The 18,619-nt window shown below is 38.0% G+C and overlaps 1 protein-coding gene across 2 annotated transcripts in view; it reads left to right on the top strand.

The window, feature by feature from the left end:
* LOC150082751 (guanine nucleotide-binding protein G(s) subunit alpha-like) overlaps window positions 1-18,619 on the top strand; it is a 200,567-nt gene that overhangs the window by 129,106 nt on the left and 52,842 nt on the right. For both annotated transcript variants that reach the window (XM_090376807.1, XM_090376806.1), the window contains exon 7: window positions 9,827-9,900. In XM_090376807.1, the coding sequence (XP_090232933.1) occupies window positions 9,827-9,900 (74 nt within the window). The remainder of the gene's footprint in view (window positions 1-9,826; window positions 9,901-18,619) is intronic.

Here is an 18,619-nt window from a genome sequence, read left to right as displayed (position 1 = left end):
ATCCATTCTGTTTATTTTTAGAGGTCTGGGTTCAGATCCCTTTGGACTGAAGTGATTCTTAAATGGCCATTTCAATTGGGACCCTAGTTATTCTATTTCAGGTGAAGGAAGTAGACCCACATCCCCACGAGTTATTCTGAGCATTTTAATTTCATATAAAATGCAAATTGGCCCACAAACACATACCTTATATTGATATAATACTGATTAAATAATACTAATACTGATGACAATAAATAGCTAATTTTGTCTTTGGCAGATTTCCTTTGGTTCCACATCAATTTTCTCTTTTGATCAACTCTTCAAATTTCTTTTATGTTCCAAATGAAAACTGGCTTCCTACACCTCCTGTTTTACTTATTCTATGGTTTATTTCCATGTTTAATTGTAATTTGGTGTTAGAGGCTTTCTGAGATAGCTGAAAACTGGAATAAGTTAGTACAGTTGATTCCGGTTATTTGGGACACATTGGGACTAGTTCATTTTGGCCCGATTAAGTGGCTGCCCCAATTATCCGAAGTTTCACATAAAAAAAGTTAAAAATACAGTGCCCCCCCACTTTACAATTGGTTCACTGTATAATCAAATCACATTACGATAATCACCATAATAAAGTACCGTTCACTATACGATGTGTAGTAAGCACCAGTCATGGTGATCAAGTTTGTGAATTGAATTTTAATTCTATTAAACAGCGATTCTAATTAGCGAAAATAGGAGGAATATTATCAACAGGCTATAAAAGTAAAGATAAATTAAGCACAAATTTACCCTTTATTATCTTACCAATTAAAAAATTAAATATACATGAAAATCTGAAGAATATACGTGATAATCAGAATAATTAATACGTACTGTAATATGTACATATTAACTAGTTGACATTTGTGGGTGGGTTTTAAAATTTAAAACAGTAAAAAGATAAGCAATCAATTACAAAGAACATGGCACACACAAATTGCAAGTAACACAATATGCGCAAGTGAGAATGGAGTAACAAGTTACAAAGCTTTAAAAATAGGAATGAAGAGCAGATTCTGAAAATAAATTTTTTTATATGATTGAAAATTCCATGGAAGTGTAAATACATTTCACCATAATAACCCACAGAATTCCAGCTGTCGGTATTATTATTGCAAATTCAATAAGATTGAGTTTACTATCCGTTTATAATAGATTGCACTAACAGAAAAGCCCAATAAACAGGCGACTGCTAATTGTTTTATGGTTGTTACCTCCAGAAATCTGACCGAACCATGTGGTATGGTCGGAGACAATCGTATGGTAATCTCCAGTGCTGTGGTCTCCTGTCTCGATTAAACGATATGTTGTCCCAATTAAGAGAAGTAAACCCTGACTATTTTATCAATTGGGTTCTGTTTTTTAAGATTTGCCCCAAATAAATGGCTGCCCCGATTAATCGGTCGCCCAAATAACCGGTGGCCCAAATAACCGGAATACACTGTAGTTTTGTGTTTCTGCTCCCCGTATATAATAGAGTAGATATGCAAACTAATTCTTGCTTAAATTTATTTAAACTATCCCTTTGATTCTCTGGGCATATGCATACCCCTAGAGGTACCTCAGGCATTGCATTCAAAATGGCAGGTTTTCATGTGCTTAGTTGTTAGTAAAATATTTATCAGCTAATTGTGAAAATGTACTGATTTTACCGCCTAATTATTTCTGATCTAGAATTTTTAGTGTTTTGAGCAGACTAAATCAAAACCAAACTGCCCAACCTATCATAGTGCTGGCACCTCCGTAGTCAGGTGGGCAGGAGCAGCAGTGCGTAGCACACGCTTCTTGATTAGACCGGGGTTCGAGCCCGTGACCACCAAATACGGAGGATGCAGAAAGGTCAGGGAATGACCACCGCATATCCCCGGAGCAATATGGCCTTAGTTGCTAATGCTCCTAAAAAGCTAATAATAATCATAGTGCTAAAGTGAAGTCACATTCTCTCATGAGATTTCTCTGTAAATCTCATGTATATTTTTGTCTAGTTTAGCCCTTAGCAGTTTTCGCTATCTTAAGTGTAACTTATAGTTGACGAAAGTATATCGTGCTGTTGTTTGCAAAAATTTACTTTGTTACTAATGTACTGCACTTGATGAATGGTATCCATATTCCCCTTCAGAGGTATCTGTTTGTAATTAGTGTTCCACTGAAATCCTTTTTTATTGCAACTCCAGCTGAGGGAAGAAACTAAGTGTTTACAGTAATTATTCACTGATGAGTCCTGTTGTTTACAAAAATTGCTAGGCAACTGAATACTGAATGTATCAGAGTGAATATACAGCCAATTTTTAGCTCTTTTCCACTCTTAGAAATATGAATGTATGGTAGATATGAGTCCTAGAAACACTGTGTTTTGAGTTTGTGCTGGAACAATGTGGTGGTTTTTCTGCATAACTTTTTAATTTCTATTTTACACTGTCCAATCATGAATAAATTTTTAGTAAGAGGAACAAAGAGAAAGTTAGATTCTACACCTCAGTATGACAGACCAAGTGCAAGTATAATCATGACCATTCACCAAGTCTATTTACAAGCCAATCAGCTCCAGATAAGAACCAAAAAAAAAAAAATGACAATATTATCAAAATGAATATTTGAAATATGGCTTCTATTATTGTGGTGGTGATAAGAAGAATCAAATCCTTCTGTGTGTACTATATGAACAGGAACTCAGCAATAGCTGTATGAAACCCTCTCTGTTGATGAGACATTTTGAAAGAAATTATTGAGATTTAAACAGTAAGTCTGTCACTTATTTCAAAGAGAAAAAGAAGTATTATATAAAAAAGATTGTTGGTGAAATCTATATTTGTGAGTTGTAAAAAGAATTATTAAAAGCCTCACTGAAAGTGAGATTTCGCATTGCTTGTCAAGGAGAGGCTCACACTATTGATGAAAATTTGATAATGCCGTGAACTGTTGACATGTGTGAGACAATATTTGGACTCAATGAATCAGCAAAAATAAAATAGGTGTCGCTGTCTAATGACACTGTAAAATAAGAATTTTATTTTGCTCAGCCAATCTTCTCAACGAACTCATTCATAGACTTAAGTTGTCACCTTATTTTACCTTGCAACTTGATGAGAGCACTGATGTCAGTAGCCTAGCTGTGCTGTTAATATTTCTTTGATACTTATGTAATGGTGAGCTGTGCAAAGTCATTTTTATCTGTGACGATTTGAAACCACTACAACAGGAAGTGATATTTTTGAAAAAATTGACAGCTTTTTTTTTTGCGCTCATGAATTCAACTGGAAAAGGTGTTGGCTTCTGTACTGACAGTGTCAAGGCTATGCAGGGTCCCATTTCAGGTGTTGTTATGAGAATCAAGGCAGTAGCACACCCTTCCCATTCAAGTAGTCACTGTGTACTCCACAGGGAAATTTAGCTCTGAAAAACATTCTTGCAAAACTGAAAGATATTTTAAGACACTAATAGAAATGGTCAATTATGTGAAATCCAGTGGTTTAAATAAAAGGCTTTTCTGGCAGATTTGTGATGAAATGGATAGTGACTATGGCTGCTTACTTTTTTAAACTGAAGCACATTATCTGAGTCACGGTAAAGCTTTGATGAGATTCTCTGAATTATGCTCTGAAATTGTTATGTTTCTTATGGATTGTAAAGCCGAAGCTACAAGAAAAACAACTCGAGATAAACTGCAGAAATTCATTGACTTTATGTCTAGTGATTATAATTTACAAGGGGTTTGCATACCTTGCCAATATGTTTGACAAACTGAACACACTAAATCTATTACTTGAGGATAAAAACACGACACTTTTCATGGCTATTGATAAAATCTCTGCATTCAAAGGTAAAATTATTCTTTGGAGAAAGAGAGATGGAGCAGGACAATATGATATCTTCGATACTTTTTACTACGTCTTGTTGAAAAAAAATATCACCACAGAGTCAGACTTACAGAAAGAAATAATTGACCACATAGATGTCGATCACTTGAAGAATATTTTCCTACCAATACAGACATTGAAATTTACAGATGGATAACAAACCCATGGTGGATAGCACACCCTTTCTTGAAAAACCAAAGCTCCTCTGTCGTATCCACAAAAGAAGAACTAATTGATGTCTCTTGTGGCATATCACTCCAAGAAAAGTTTTTTAGTGTTCCACTGTCTTCATTCTTGGCTAGTTTGTTAGACTCTTTCCCTAATATAGCAGACATAGCAGTTCATAAACTTTTACCATTTGTGACACTTATTATGTGAATGTGGGTTTGTCAAATATTCATCATCATCTGTCATCGTTCCGCTATTCCACAGGTCAATGTATAAAGCCTCGCCACCATGCTCTGTTCTTGTACTTCTCTCCGTCGTTGATTTCACTCCAGTTTCCTCCTCTCTTAATGACATTGGTCTTTATCATGTGTTGCCATCTCATTCTTGGTCTCCCCCTTGGTCTTTTGTCCCTTAATTGTAAATCAAACATTCTTCTTAGCAAATGCCTCTCGTTTGTCCTCTTTATATGTCTGAACCATTTCAAACAGGACCTTTCAATCCTTTCCTGGAGTTTTTCAACCTGATTCAACCACATCATTCCTGATTTTGTCTTTCCGGCTATGCTCCTCACAAATCTCATTTCTGCCCCCCTGAATTCTGCTTTCATCCTTTTTCCGCATAGTCCAAGTTTCAGATACATACGTCAGAATTGGTACATAATAGGCCTTGATATATAGCCTTCTTACACTTCAGTGGTATGTTCCTGTTCCAGATCAGATCTCTTGTCTGCCTATAGAAATTCCTGCTCACTTATATCCTTCTACTTATTTCTTCGTCTACCACTTCAGTCTTTTTAATGGTGCTTCCTAGATATTTGAAGTTGTTAACCATTTTTAGCTCTTTCCCTTCCATTGTAATGTATCCATCAAGCTCGCCACTCCTCTTTAGAACCATTACTTCACTCTTCTCCTGATTGAAAATTAGTCCAAATTTATTTGCCATACTAGCCCATATATCAACTTGTCGTTGCACTTGTTCCTTTCTCTCTCCCCATATGCAGAGGTCATCTGCAAAGAGCATGACTTTCATCTGGTCCTGTCCAAGTTGTTCCACTACTCTACATTGCACATCATTCATCACTGTTCTTACTTTGCTCACTGTATTGGTGCATATATTCTCAATTCTCTCCACAAGATGTTCCTCTATCCCCAAGTTTCTCAAAACCTCCCACACTTGCTCTCTCTTTATGGCATCAAATACTTTCTTTATATCCAAAAATGCCATCCATAATTCTTTATTTTTTTCCATCAGTTGCCTGATGCAGAAAATTAGATCCACCATCGATCTGCCAGGCCTAAATCCATACTGTTCCTCAACCATTCTATTTTCAATCATTCATATTATCTTCCACTCTAACAGTCTCATACAGCTTACTCACATGTGGATGTCAATGTGATGCCTCTATAATTGCAACACTTTTTCATGTTTCCCTTCTTGACAAACGGGATGATCAAACCTTCTTTCCAGTCCTTTGGCACCTGGCTCACATCCCAGATCTTACAGAACAGTCTGTATGTCCATGCTATCCCTACCTTGCCTGTAGCCTTCAGCATCTCTCCATTTATCTCATCCATACCAGCAGACTTACATATCTTGATGTATTTCCATGCCTCACTACATTGAAGATAGTATAATGTTATGCACTGCAAACCGGTTGCAAAGAAATGGAGAAGCTGGAGTTTGAGGACAAGCTCGAAGAGAACATCACAGGTGGAGATATAGTTATTATGGGTGAACTGAACACAAAAGTCGGAGTGGAGAGACAAGGACTAGAATATGTTATGGGTCTGCATGACCTTTCAAATTCATTTCTTATGGTCAAATATTGTGACATAAAATTAAACAAGAGAAACAGACTTGACACTTCAGCAGACATTCACTGTCAATTATCAGCTTCGACTCCTAATTTCATGAAAATTGCTAAAAATCTGTCACATAATGTCTTTAATTAGATTCACTGAGTAAGTCTGTTTTTTTTATTTTTTAATTTGGGGTTTTTTGTTCCAACAGTAGTTTGTTCCAACGCTCAATTACCCTCTAGCTGAAAGAAAATTTCTCACATCTGTTCTGCAACCATAGTTTTTCAATGAATGTTGTCCAAGAAAGAGTAAAGATGCCATCAGCATTTAGTTTGCTTAATTTAAAGCCTTAGACACTCACTTCAATCAGGTCTTCTCATTGGTGCCTAGTTTCCAAACACTCCAATTTGCAGAACTGAAGTCTTTCATAGTAAGGGTACCCTTTTGTGACCTTGACTAATCTGTTTACTCCTCCCTGCATTCATTACAAGATATCCACATCCTTCTTAAAATGAGGCTTCCAGATCTGTGTGCAGTACCCAAGATGCAGCCCAACCATTTTCTTATACAATGGGATAATAGCCTCCTTATTCCTGCTGGCAAAATTCCTGTATATCATTGACCAAACCTCATAAGCTGTAGGCATACTATAGCCACAACACCCATGAGCTGCCCTGGCAGCCTGTCAGCAGTGTTCAGAGAACTTCATATCTGGCTGCACAATTACTAACAAGTCTTTTCCATTCTCAACTACTTTGAATGTGATACCACACAATTGGTGTGTTAATGTGGGACTGGTTCCCATGTTCAGTACTTTACATTTGTCATAAAGTTAAACTTCAATTACCACTTTTTAGCCCATCTGCCTAATTTTTCTAGATCTTGTTGCAGTATCATACCCTGATTACTGTCATTAACCACCTTGCCAACCTGCATATCATCTACAAACTCAGACATTAACCTGGTAGGCCTTCATCAGTATCATTAATGAATATTGGAAACAATCAGGGTCCAGTACTGAACCTGAGTGATTCCACTAATAACATTAGTCCAATAACAGGAGTGCCCATTTATAACTGTCTTCTGTCACTCAACCATCCCTTTATCCATAGCAGTAACTTTCCCTTAATGCCACACTGCTCCTTATACAGCTGTCTTTCATGTGGAAAAGTGTAAGAAGCTTTACTGAAATGTAAGTATATGGTGTCAATTTTTGTGTTAGCATTAGCATTAGTAGAGGCATTTGATGCAAGAAAGCAAGCTTATTCAGCATCAGCCAAAAAAAAAAAAAAAAAAACCCACTCCCATTTCACCCCTCCGTTCGTTCGAAATACCTGTCCAGTTGAGCTTTAAATTTGTTTAGGCTATCAACTTCAACAACAAGTGATGGAAGTCGGTTCCACCAACCAACCACCCGCTGGCTAAAGGTAAATTTCCGCACGTCTATCCTACATCTGTCTTTCCTCAATTTGAATTTATGCCCTCTCAGGTGATTATTCTGAGCTAGTGGAAGAATCCCATCAGCATTGAGCATGCTCAAACCATTCAAGGCTTTATACACCTCTATCAGATCACCTCGCTGGTGCCTAGTCTCCAGACACTGTAATTTGCAAAACTTAAGCCTTTCTTCGTAAGAGCATCCCTTTGTTCCATTCACTAATCTTGTTGCCCTTCTCTGTACTCGTTCCAGCAGCTCTACATCCTTCTTGAAATGAGGCCTCCAGACCTGTATACAGTACTCTAGGTGTGGCCTGACCATTGCCTTATACAAGGGAATAATCACCTCCTTATCCCTGCTGGAAAAATTCCTGTATATCATTGACAATACTCCATGAGCTACTCTTGCAGCCCGTCTGCACTGCTCAGAGAACTTCATATCTGCCTGCACAACCACCCCCAAGTCCCTTTCATTCTCTACCACTGTCAGTGTAGTACCACAGAGTTGATACGTTGCTCTGGGGTTGCTGTTTCCCATGTGTAGTACTTTACATTTGTCAATATTAAACTTCATTTGCCACTTCTCAGCCCATCTGCTCAACCTTTCCAGATCCTGTTGCAGCAGCATAGTGTCAGTAGTGTCCTTGACAACTCTGCCAACCTTTGTATCGTCTGCAAACTTGGACATTAAGCTTGATATACCATCATCAATATCATTTATAAATACAGAAAACAATAATGGACCCAACACTGAGCCCTGAGGGACTCCACTAATAACATTAGTCCACGATGAGCAGTGTCCATTGATTACCACTCTCTGTCTTCTCCCCCTCAACCACCCCTTTATCCATAGCAGCAATTTGCCTCCAATGTCACACTGCTCCAATTTGTGTAGCAGTCTTCCATGTGCAACAGTATCAAAAGCCTTTCTAAGATCCAAGTATATAATATCAAAGCTATTCCCTGCATCCAGTTCTTTTGTGACTGCGTCATAGTATCCAATCAAATGCATCTACTGCATTTTGTTCATATGCATCTACTTTTTTCATCCAGTTCCTTTGTTACTGCATCATAGTAGCTAATCAGGTCTGTTGGACAGGATTCCTCCCCTTTAACAAATGTATACTATGATTTCCATATAATTCTATTCTTGTCAAAATGATCCTGCAATGCTTCTTTAACCACTAACTCTATTATTTTTCCTGGAGCAGATGACCAGCTTACAGCTCTGTAATTATGATTAATATTATATATGCTTCACTCTTTGACCCCCTTTGTGAATAGGAGAGATATTTACACATGGCCAGTCTATAGGAACCTGGTCTTGGCGCATTATAGCCTTAGTTGCTAATGCGCCAATAAAATCCAAATCAAATCAAATAATTACTCTCATAATTATGCCTAAAGAGGTAACGCCTGCTTACCTCTTCTACTGCTTCTTTTAATATAATTGATAGATTCTATCATTCACAAAATCAATGTTTTTACTACAGTTGCATTGCAAAAGTCCTTAAAGAATTCTTCTGTCTGAAACATTCCAACCCATACTGCTTACAAATGATGTATGAGTGGTAAGACTATTATACTGTCTATCATAGAGAACAGGCAATATAATAGTCTTACCACTATTATACTGTTTTAATTGCATATTTGTGAATAATTCACACTTTTTATGCTCTGAAAATGAATGCTTTAATTAAACTTTAAGTGAAAACCTATTTATATACATCTTATACCTAACTCAAGATTTCAGCTGTGTATTATTACTAGTGTTCTGGAGAATGTTATATTTATATTATAAAAGTAAAATTATATTACTACAAATTTTTAAAACTTGCAGTAATTTTCATTCTGTTTCACACAATCCTAATTTTAAAATAGTTTTAATTGTCATACATAATTTATTTCGTATATCACCCAGTCCAGTTCCTAGATGATGAATTAGCTATTTTTCCCCATCTTTTATCTCAGAATTTTAATTTTTAATTATCATTTATACATTTCATTATGTCTAGCTTAATCTTTTTGTTAATTAATAACATATATTGGTATGTTCAGAGGTGCTTCTTCAATTTCCAGGCCAAAATATCTTTTGCAAAACAAGAAGCCTTAAAAGCCTTAAAATTTATTTTTAGGGTAAGGTGCCTTTCTTGTTTTATCTTATTTTACTTAGTATCTCTACTAAGTAAAACAAGACAATTTTTAAATTAAAAGAGTTTAGTGTGCGTTTATAATATGAGATTTCATTGTAAATTATATCTTCGTGAAATTCTTATGGAAATTTTAAAAAGCTTTTCAACATTTAATATACTTTAATTTATATAAAATGTATAAGAAAAAATTATTTTATTTTTGAAGATAAGAATATGCTTTGTTTAAAAAATTCTTCTTTGGTATGCATTAGCAACTACCGAAGTTGTTTTTCATGTTGATTACATATATTATGTGTTATGTGTTCACTCTGCATTTAAACTTATTATATCAGAAATTTAGTAAACCATTTTATTATAATTTAACTCTTTGTATTTTCAAAAATAACTACAGGATATACTACGGTGTCGAGTTCTAACATCAGGAATATTTGAAACAAAATTTCAAGTGGATAAAGTTAATTTTCAGTAAGTATAATCAAATTATTTCCAAATTTCATTATTGATTATCACTAAACATAGGATTATATGTATGTGCATATGCAAATGCATATTATGGCCACTTTAACCATTAGTATATAAATGCATATAACACAAATATTACTAGCAACACTACATATTTCATTAATATGATCATTTTAGCATTAGCATTAGCATTAGTAGAGGCATATGATGCAAGAAAGCAAGCTTATTCAGCATCAGCCAAAAAAAAAAAAAAAAACCCTCTCCCATTTCACCCCTCCGTTCGTTCGAAATACCTGTCCAGTTGAGCTTTAAATTTGTTTAGGCTATCAACTTCAACAACAAGTGATGGAAGTCGTCGGTTCCACCAACCAACCACCCGCTGGCCAAAGGCAAATTTCCGCACATCTATCTGACATCCGTCCTTCCTCAATTTGAATTTATGCCCTCTGAGGTGATTATTCTGAGAAAGATGAAGAATCCCATTGGCATTGAGCATGCTCAAACCATTCAAAGCCTTATACACCTCTATCAGATCACCTCGCCGGTGCCTAGTCTCCAGGCTCTGTAATTTGCAAAACTTAAGCCTTTCTTCGTAAGAGCAACCCTTTGTTTCATTTACTAATCTTGTTGCCCTTCTCTGTACCCGTTCCAGCAGCTCTACATCCTTCTTGAAATGAGGCCTCCAGACCTGTATACAGTACTCAAGATGTGGCCTAACCATTGCCTTATACAAGGGAATAATCACCTCCTTATCCCTGCTAGAAAAATTCCTGTATATCATTGACAAGACACCATGAGCTACTCTTGCAGCTCGTCTGCACTGCTCAGAGAACTTCATATCTGCCTGCACAATTACCCCCAGGTCCTTTTCATTCTCCACCACTGTCAGTGTAGTACTGCAGAGTTGATACATTGCTCTGGGGTTACTGTTACCCATATGTAGTACTTTACATTTGTCAATGTTAAACTTCATTTGCCACCTCTCAGCCCATCTGTTCAACCTTTCCAGATCCTGTTGCAGCAGCATAGCGTCAGTAGTGTCCTTAACGACCCTGCCAACCTTTGTATCATCTGCAAACTTAGACATTAAACTTGATATCCCATCATCAATATCATTCATAAACACCGAAAACAACAATGGACCCAACACTGAACCTTGAGGAACTCCACTAATAACATTAGTCCACATTGAGCAGTGTCCATTGATTACCACTCTCTGTCTTCTGCCACTCAACCATCCCCTTATTCATAGCAGCAATTTGCCTCCAATGCCACACTGCTCCAATTTGTGCAGCAGTCTTCCATGTGCAACAGTATCAAAAGCCTTTCTAAGATCCAAATATATAATATCAAAGTTATTCCCTGCATCCAGTTCTTTTGTGACTACATCATAGTATCCAATCAAATTGGTCAGGCAAGACCTGCCCTTAACAAAACCATGCTGCGTCTGAGCTATAACTGAATTCTTGTCTAGATGATCCTGCAGTGCTTCTTTAACCAGTGCCTCCATTAATTTACCTGGAACAGAAGTTAAACTAACAGGTCTATAATTACCTGTGTCAGCCTTTGATCCTCCTTTGTGAATTGGGGTTACATTTGCACATCTCCAGTCTATGGGTACCTCCCCTGAGTCCAAAGAAGCTCTCATAATTATGGCTAGGGGTTTGCATACTTCCTTTGCTGCCTCCTTTAATATAACTGGATAGATCCCATCCACCCCAGGTGCCTTTTTTATGTTTATACTCAACAATCTCTCCTCCACTTTCCTCTCAGTTATTACAAAATCATCCAGCTCACTGCCAATGTTTACTTTACCTACCTCATTCTCCTTCCTGAATAACTCCTCATGCGTGAATGTAGATGCAAAATACTCGTTTAGATTGTTAGCCACCTGAGCAGGATCCTCAACTGTTGAACCATCAATATCCAGTGGACCAATCTGATTCATCCCTTTCCTTCTCGAGTTCAAGTATGTAAAGAACTCCTTTCTGTTTTTCTTTGCATCCTTTGCCAAGGATTTTTCGTAGTCTGCCTTTGCCTGCCTAATCTCCTTTGTGACTTGGTTACAGACCAACTTATATCTATCATAGGCTTCCATGTCACCCATTAATTTGTATGTATCCCATGCATTTTTCTTCTCTGCCACATGTCTCATTAGTCCATCTGACAACCATTTAGGCCTAAACCTTGAACAATATTTCTTAGTTGGTATGTAAAGCCTGGTAGCCACCAAGATTAGTTCCTTGAATGCTTCCCATTTTGAGTTTGCTGTTGGTAACATCATCAGTTGGACCCACTGTATAGAATTTAAATACTGTCTCAGACCATCATAGTCGCCTTTACGAAAACAAAAACCCTTCCCTTTCCCTCTGATGGTAGTTACCTCCTTGAGTAAATCCCACTTCAACACACTGTGATCACTGCCACCTAGTGGTTCATTTATCTGCAGGTTCTTAATGCATGAAGAATCACTACTGATAATCAGATCAAGAGTATTGCTCCCTCTTGTTGCCTCACGAACATGCTGATGTAGAAAACAATCATCCAATAAATCCACAAAAGCCTTGCTAGTGTGCGAGTGACCAACCCACAAATTCCAGTCAATATCAGGGAAATTAAAATCCCCCATTATAAGACTCTCTGATTTACTGGCCCACTCTATTTCCCTGTACAATATATTATTATACTCATCAGAGTCATTAGGCCTATAGCACACTCCTACTCTCAATTTTGATTTCCCTATGCTTATGTCACACCAAACTGACTCGACACTGCCCTGTCCATCGATGTCAACTGGCTTCACTTCCTTTGACTTTATGTGTTTCTTAATTAATAGCATAACCCCTCCTCCCCTCCTGTCCTGTCTATACTTTCTATATACATTGTATTCCCCAAATTCCAGTTCCGCATTACTTATATCTGTGTGACACCACGTCTCTGATATCCCAACAATATCTGCCTTTGATGTTTTGAGCAATACCTCAAATTCATCAAATTTATTTACCAAACTCCTAGCATTGGCGTACACGCAGGTATACATGCACCTGTTTCTATTCTTAGCTACCCTAACACAACCCATGTGTTTACTTGTAACGCAATGACTACCAGCAGTCTCTGAAATATCCTGCATCTTGTTTTTCAGACTTCTGCTCATTTGAATAGAAGCAGTGCAAGAATCACTTCCACCTCTGCCAGTGGCTACTGTTAATCTATTAGTCCTTGTATCCCCCCCAACTAGCAGTTTTCCGACCCACCTAACACTGCCTCGACAGCATCAGCAAAAATTCTTGCACCCTTTATATTTAAGTGTATCCCATCCCTGTAGAAGCAATCTCTCCTGTTAACAAGTACAGTCCAGGCTGAAAAAAATTCTACCCCTTGAGCCTTGCACAATCCCTCCAGGGCCGAATTGATCGACAAGGCTCTCATCATATACTCCCTCCTATCGTGTCTGGGCAGAATTGCAGACACTTTCAAGTTCAACCCTAATTCACGGCTTTTTTTCAACAGTGACCTGTACTTGCTAAGTAATTCCGCCGGTCCCCTACTCTTAATATCATTAGTGCCAACGTGTACAACTATATCACCTTTTGTGCCCTTAAAAGATGATATCCGCTCTACAACGTCATCAACCTTTGCCCCTGGCAGACATACCCTGGTCCTATTCCACCTATCCTTTTTACAAAGCATGTTCCCCGTTTCCCTGACAATAGAGTCACCAACAACTACTAGTTCCTGTGGGACCAGCGCATTCTGCCTAGGGGGCTGCCACTGTGTTGCCTGATGACCAAGTGCAAGCTCTGGCGTTGATGTGGGCAGCTGAGAGCTTGATGGGCCCCTCAATTTATTTCCTTCGAGGGCATCCACCCTGTCCTTCAAGGTCTCATAAAGGCCCATAACAACGCTGAGTTGTCGCCTGATTTCCTTGCACTCCTTACATCGTGCACACACAAAGACATCCCCCTTGGCAGTATCATGTCCCGTACCCGACTGCTCCGCAAACATCAAGCAAACAGTGCATTTTAATAGACTGTGATTCAGAGGGCAACTGCCCCCCTCAGTTCTCCCCTGAACCACAGCACTCCCATTAGCTTGAGCCTTTTGCTTTGCTGCTCTGGTCAGAGTCATGATTCCAATTTAATTCAATAAAATTTAAAACAAAAATTAAATCCTTAAGTTATATCCCAAAACAGTTATGTTATATATATATATATATATATATTTTTTTTTTTCGGTATCTAGTGCTCCCTTTATACAACTTCCGTATCACGTGTACCACTATAGTTATGTATTAATTATTCGTTACGATTAAGTCGTTATATATATTTATAGAGTTAAAAATACAATTTAATTGACAATAAAGTTTATCAAGATTAATAGATTTACTGATTAATTGAAAATATTATATTATGCAGTATACTACACTAAGCTTATGCTATCGTGTAAAAATGGCGGGAATTCACGAACGGTATTTCTACGGACTCGTAAGTATTGATTAGCTTCGAAATCTCGCTATCTCAATTTAGAATAAACTAAGGATCCTGACTAGGTCTATAATCTACTTATAGAAGATAATTTGATATAACAATTGGTTAATAAATCGACTAAATTTGGTTAAAAGACCTCTCGTTCAATTTGTGACACGTGGATTTGATACCGTTACCGATACTAAGTAATATCTACGAAATCTCTGTCTAAGTTAAACTTTAAACTAAGTATCGTAACTAGGAATATAAAGCTACTCTAGAAAATAAGTTAATATGACAATTTAAACTAATAAAGCAGAAAATAAATCAGGAAAAACTTCTCTGTTTGAAGAGCTTTAAGGAGCAATGTCTGCTTAGGCTAACCTCGCACCCAGACTCTTACACATTAAATTCAGAAATGTGACTTCAGTCATTGCAAACCCATACTGAGAAATAGACAAATTGTATGTCCATTTCTCAGTATGCCTGTACAAGAATTGTTGCCACAAGATATGAATAAACACAAATTTGTCAGTAGTTCATTTTGCAATGCACGCATGATCCTTATTTTATTAGCCATGTTTAGGTCACTGGTAAATCATATTTTAGAAGAAATAGAATTCTTAACTCTCACGAAAATGTGGGTTTCCTTCACGGCTGAAGAAAACCCACATACAATTTGCCAGTACTCATTATCAATATATGTTTTCCTTTAATGTTTGGTGGGCCTTTGGGGACAATCTTATTGGCCCCCAAGAACACCACAACCTTATTTTTTTTTTTATCAGCAAGGCTTTCTAGAAAGATATTTTGTGGGAATTATTGGAATATTTAGCCCTTGAAAATTGGCAAAGGATATGATTTATACAGAAATGGTGCACACCCTACTTTTCCTGTGATGCATCTGACTTTTAATGTGGAGTACAATAACTGATGGTTTGGTTGGAATGGCCTTGTATACCACCATGATTACCTAACCTCACACCCTTAGATTACACTGGTCAACACCAAAAATGTTTCTGGTGTTTAAAAATAGTCAATTCTTAATTTCAGCATGAGAAAAATGAATGTAACATTTAAAACTCTAAGTTAGCTCTCGGTTCCACGATATAGCCCCTCTTATGATTTAGGGAATATTGGTGAATACTAGGGAATTTTGAAGTCTAGAGAATAAATAGGTTGGTAACACTGAAACAGGAACGGATACAGCATGTTTTTATTTATTTTTTTTTATTTCTGTGTATTTGTATTTCTGTGTCTCATTTACCTTGCAAGTGATGTTCATTTTTTTTTTTTTTTTTTTTTTTTTCGGGTTTATGGACAAAAATTACGTAAAAAGCCAGGATGCCATGTTTTCGTCCTAGCGATTTATTTTAGTTTAAACAGTTTTGTAATTTACAATTAATGTTTAATATATTGTAAATAAGGACTTCAATTCCTTTCTTCAGGGATGGGAATGCACATATTTTCCACATGGTGAGGAAAGACAGTGACTCAAATTACTTGAGAATAATATTAGTATATTATAATGGCTGACATGTTTATGGGAACTTTTTTGCGTATTTTTAGCTGTGGAATGTGCTCCTACATTTGTTTCATGAAATTTTGAAACACTATTAATTTGTGTGTGTCACATTATAATTAATTTGTAATACACACATATATACAGTGTGTCTCAAAAATATTGGTACAATCGTTTAGATGTTACCTACCTCCCTGCCCTAAACGAGCAGGGAGGTAGGTAACATCTAAAAGAATGTGATTCGCATAGGAACCCATAACCAGAAACGTCACCGTAAGTCGGTAGATGGCACTGTTCGTCAGTTCACGAGAGGGAAAATTTCTGGTTTACTCATTCAAGCAGTAGTCGCCGCATGAAGAGCGTGCATCGATATACGAACTGTGAGCTGGCAGACATGCACCTAGTGTATGGATTAGCAGAGGGCAATGGATGAGCCACTCAACGAATTTATGGAGAACGCTTCACAGACAGATATGTACAGGACCACAGTTTGTTTGCACGTTTGCATCAAAATTTATGCAATTATGGGTCATTAAGAGGTAACAGGAGTAGTGTGGGCAGACCACGTTCGATGCGAACTCCCGCCATGGAACAAATTTGTGTTGAATGCCGTCCAGAATAATCCTACTACCAGCACACGTCCCATTGCCTCTGCCTTAGGAGTGTCTCGTTGCAGTGTACAGCGTGTCTGGCACGCCAATTCCTTACATCCCTTTCATCTCCAAAGGATTCAGTTACTGCTCCCCCAAGATCATCCTGCACGTGTGGCTTTTGCGCAGTGGTTTCTCCAAGAAAGTGTTCAAGACTTGAATTTTCTAGCGTATGTTTTGTTCACAGATGAGGCTTATTTCACTCGGGAAGGCTTATTCAATCAGCACAATGCTCATGTGTGGGCTCACGACAACCCACACGGTGTGTATCCCCATGCGGTACAACATCGCTTCGCAATAAATGTGTGGGCAGGTATGGTCGGTGACTGCTTAGTTGGCCCATACCTGTTACCATCCCACATGAACTCCGCTAAATATCGGATCTTTCTCGAACAAGTTCTACCAGGGTTACTTGACGATGTTCCAGCAAATGTGAGATGCAACATTTGGTATCAACATGACGGGGCGCCTGCCCATTATGTAAGGTGTGTTCGTCACCATTTGAACAGGCGTTTTGGGCGTCGATGGATTGGCTGTGGTGGACCCGTTGCTTGGCCCCCATGCTTGCCTGATTTATCGAGCCTTGATTTCTTTCTGTGGGGGCCCTCAATTCTATTTTGTGTGAATCGCCTGTGGAGATGGAAATGGATCTCGTGGCGAGACTTGTCTGCGCTGCTGCAACTGTCAAAGAAACTCCAGGTGTGTTCGACCGTGTCCGTGCTGCATCTGTGTCACGCATGCATCGTGTCTCATGGTGGAACCTTCGAGCATCTGTTGTAACGTTATGAAATGCATCCATCTCATACTCCATTGTTAATATTATGTCAAATAAATGTTTGCCACTAATTACTGTCTTGTGTCATTTCTGCTTCTTGTGCCTCTGCTACTTGCTACCATCCCATTTTTCTTCCAACTCATGTATTAATGATCTTGGTAAAACACCTCCCACCATTACCAACATGCTCCATTCAATGCTTCCTGTGGTCTTCCATTAAAAGGATGTCAGAAGGATTTTGACGAATCTTGATGCTAAGAAAGCTCCAGGTCCCGATGGTATTTCCCCACTTGTTCTCAAAACCTGTGCTCCTGAACTTACTCCTATTCTTTGCCACCTTGTTTCAATTTCTTATTCCAAAGGTGTTTTTCCTTCTGCTAGGAAATTTGCTCATATCCAGCCAGTTCCTAAAAAGGATGACAAATCCCTCCCATCCAATTATCATCCCATTGCAGTTACTTCTACTCTTTCTAAAGTAATGGAGAAATCAGTTAACCGCCAACTCTTAAACTACCTAGAAACCTTCCGTCTGATTAACGATCGCCAGTATGGATTCCGTCAATGTCGATCCACTGGTGATATTCTGCCTTATGTTACCCATTTATGGACTAATTCAATGGAAAGGTTTGATGAAACACAAGGAGTTGCTCTTGACATCTCAAAGGCCTTCGATCGTGTTTGGCATAAAGGTCTTCTAAAGACGCTTCCGTCTTATGGTTTTCCAACTGTTTTTTGTAATTGGCTATCTAGTATTCTGTCTGATCGCGCACTGAGGGTGATGGATGGTAGATGGCTTTCTGTCTTCTAACTTCTCCACTAATGCCGGTGTCCCCCAAGGTTCAGTTCTTTTCCCCCACTCTTTTCCTCTTGTATATTAATGACCTTCTTCCATTGACTGGAAATCCTATCCATAGTTTTGCCGATGATAGCACATTGCATTCCACTTTCTATTTTGAGAAACCTTGCCCTGCTCAATCAGCTTAAACTTCTTGAAAATCTGCTACCAATTCCTTAAATTCCGATCTTCAGGTAATTCTCCAGCGGGGCAAAGACAACTTAGTTGATTTCAACCTTTCTAAAAACTCAGTCTTGTCTTATATCTCGCAAAAAGGATTCTTCCGCTCCTATGCTTTTCTTTAGTGACACTGCGATTTCTATGTAAAATGATATATCTCTTTTGGGGATTACCCTGACTTCTAATCTCTCTTGGCACAAGCACATTAGAAATATTGCTTCCTCTGCATCTAAAAAACTTGGTTTTCTCTTTTGCTCTCAGTGTTACTTTTCTTCCAAACAGCTGCTCACTCTG

This window comes from Mastigoproctus giganteus, chromosome 7, assembly GCF_048544385.1.
Source record: "Mastigoproctus giganteus isolate SK-2022 chromosome 7, ASM4854438v1, whole genome shotgun sequence".
Taxonomy (NCBI): domain Eukaryota; kingdom Metazoa; phylum Arthropoda; class Arachnida; order Uropygi; family Thelyphonidae; genus Mastigoproctus; species Mastigoproctus giganteus.
This window is presented reverse-complemented; position numbering and strand designations above follow the sequence as displayed.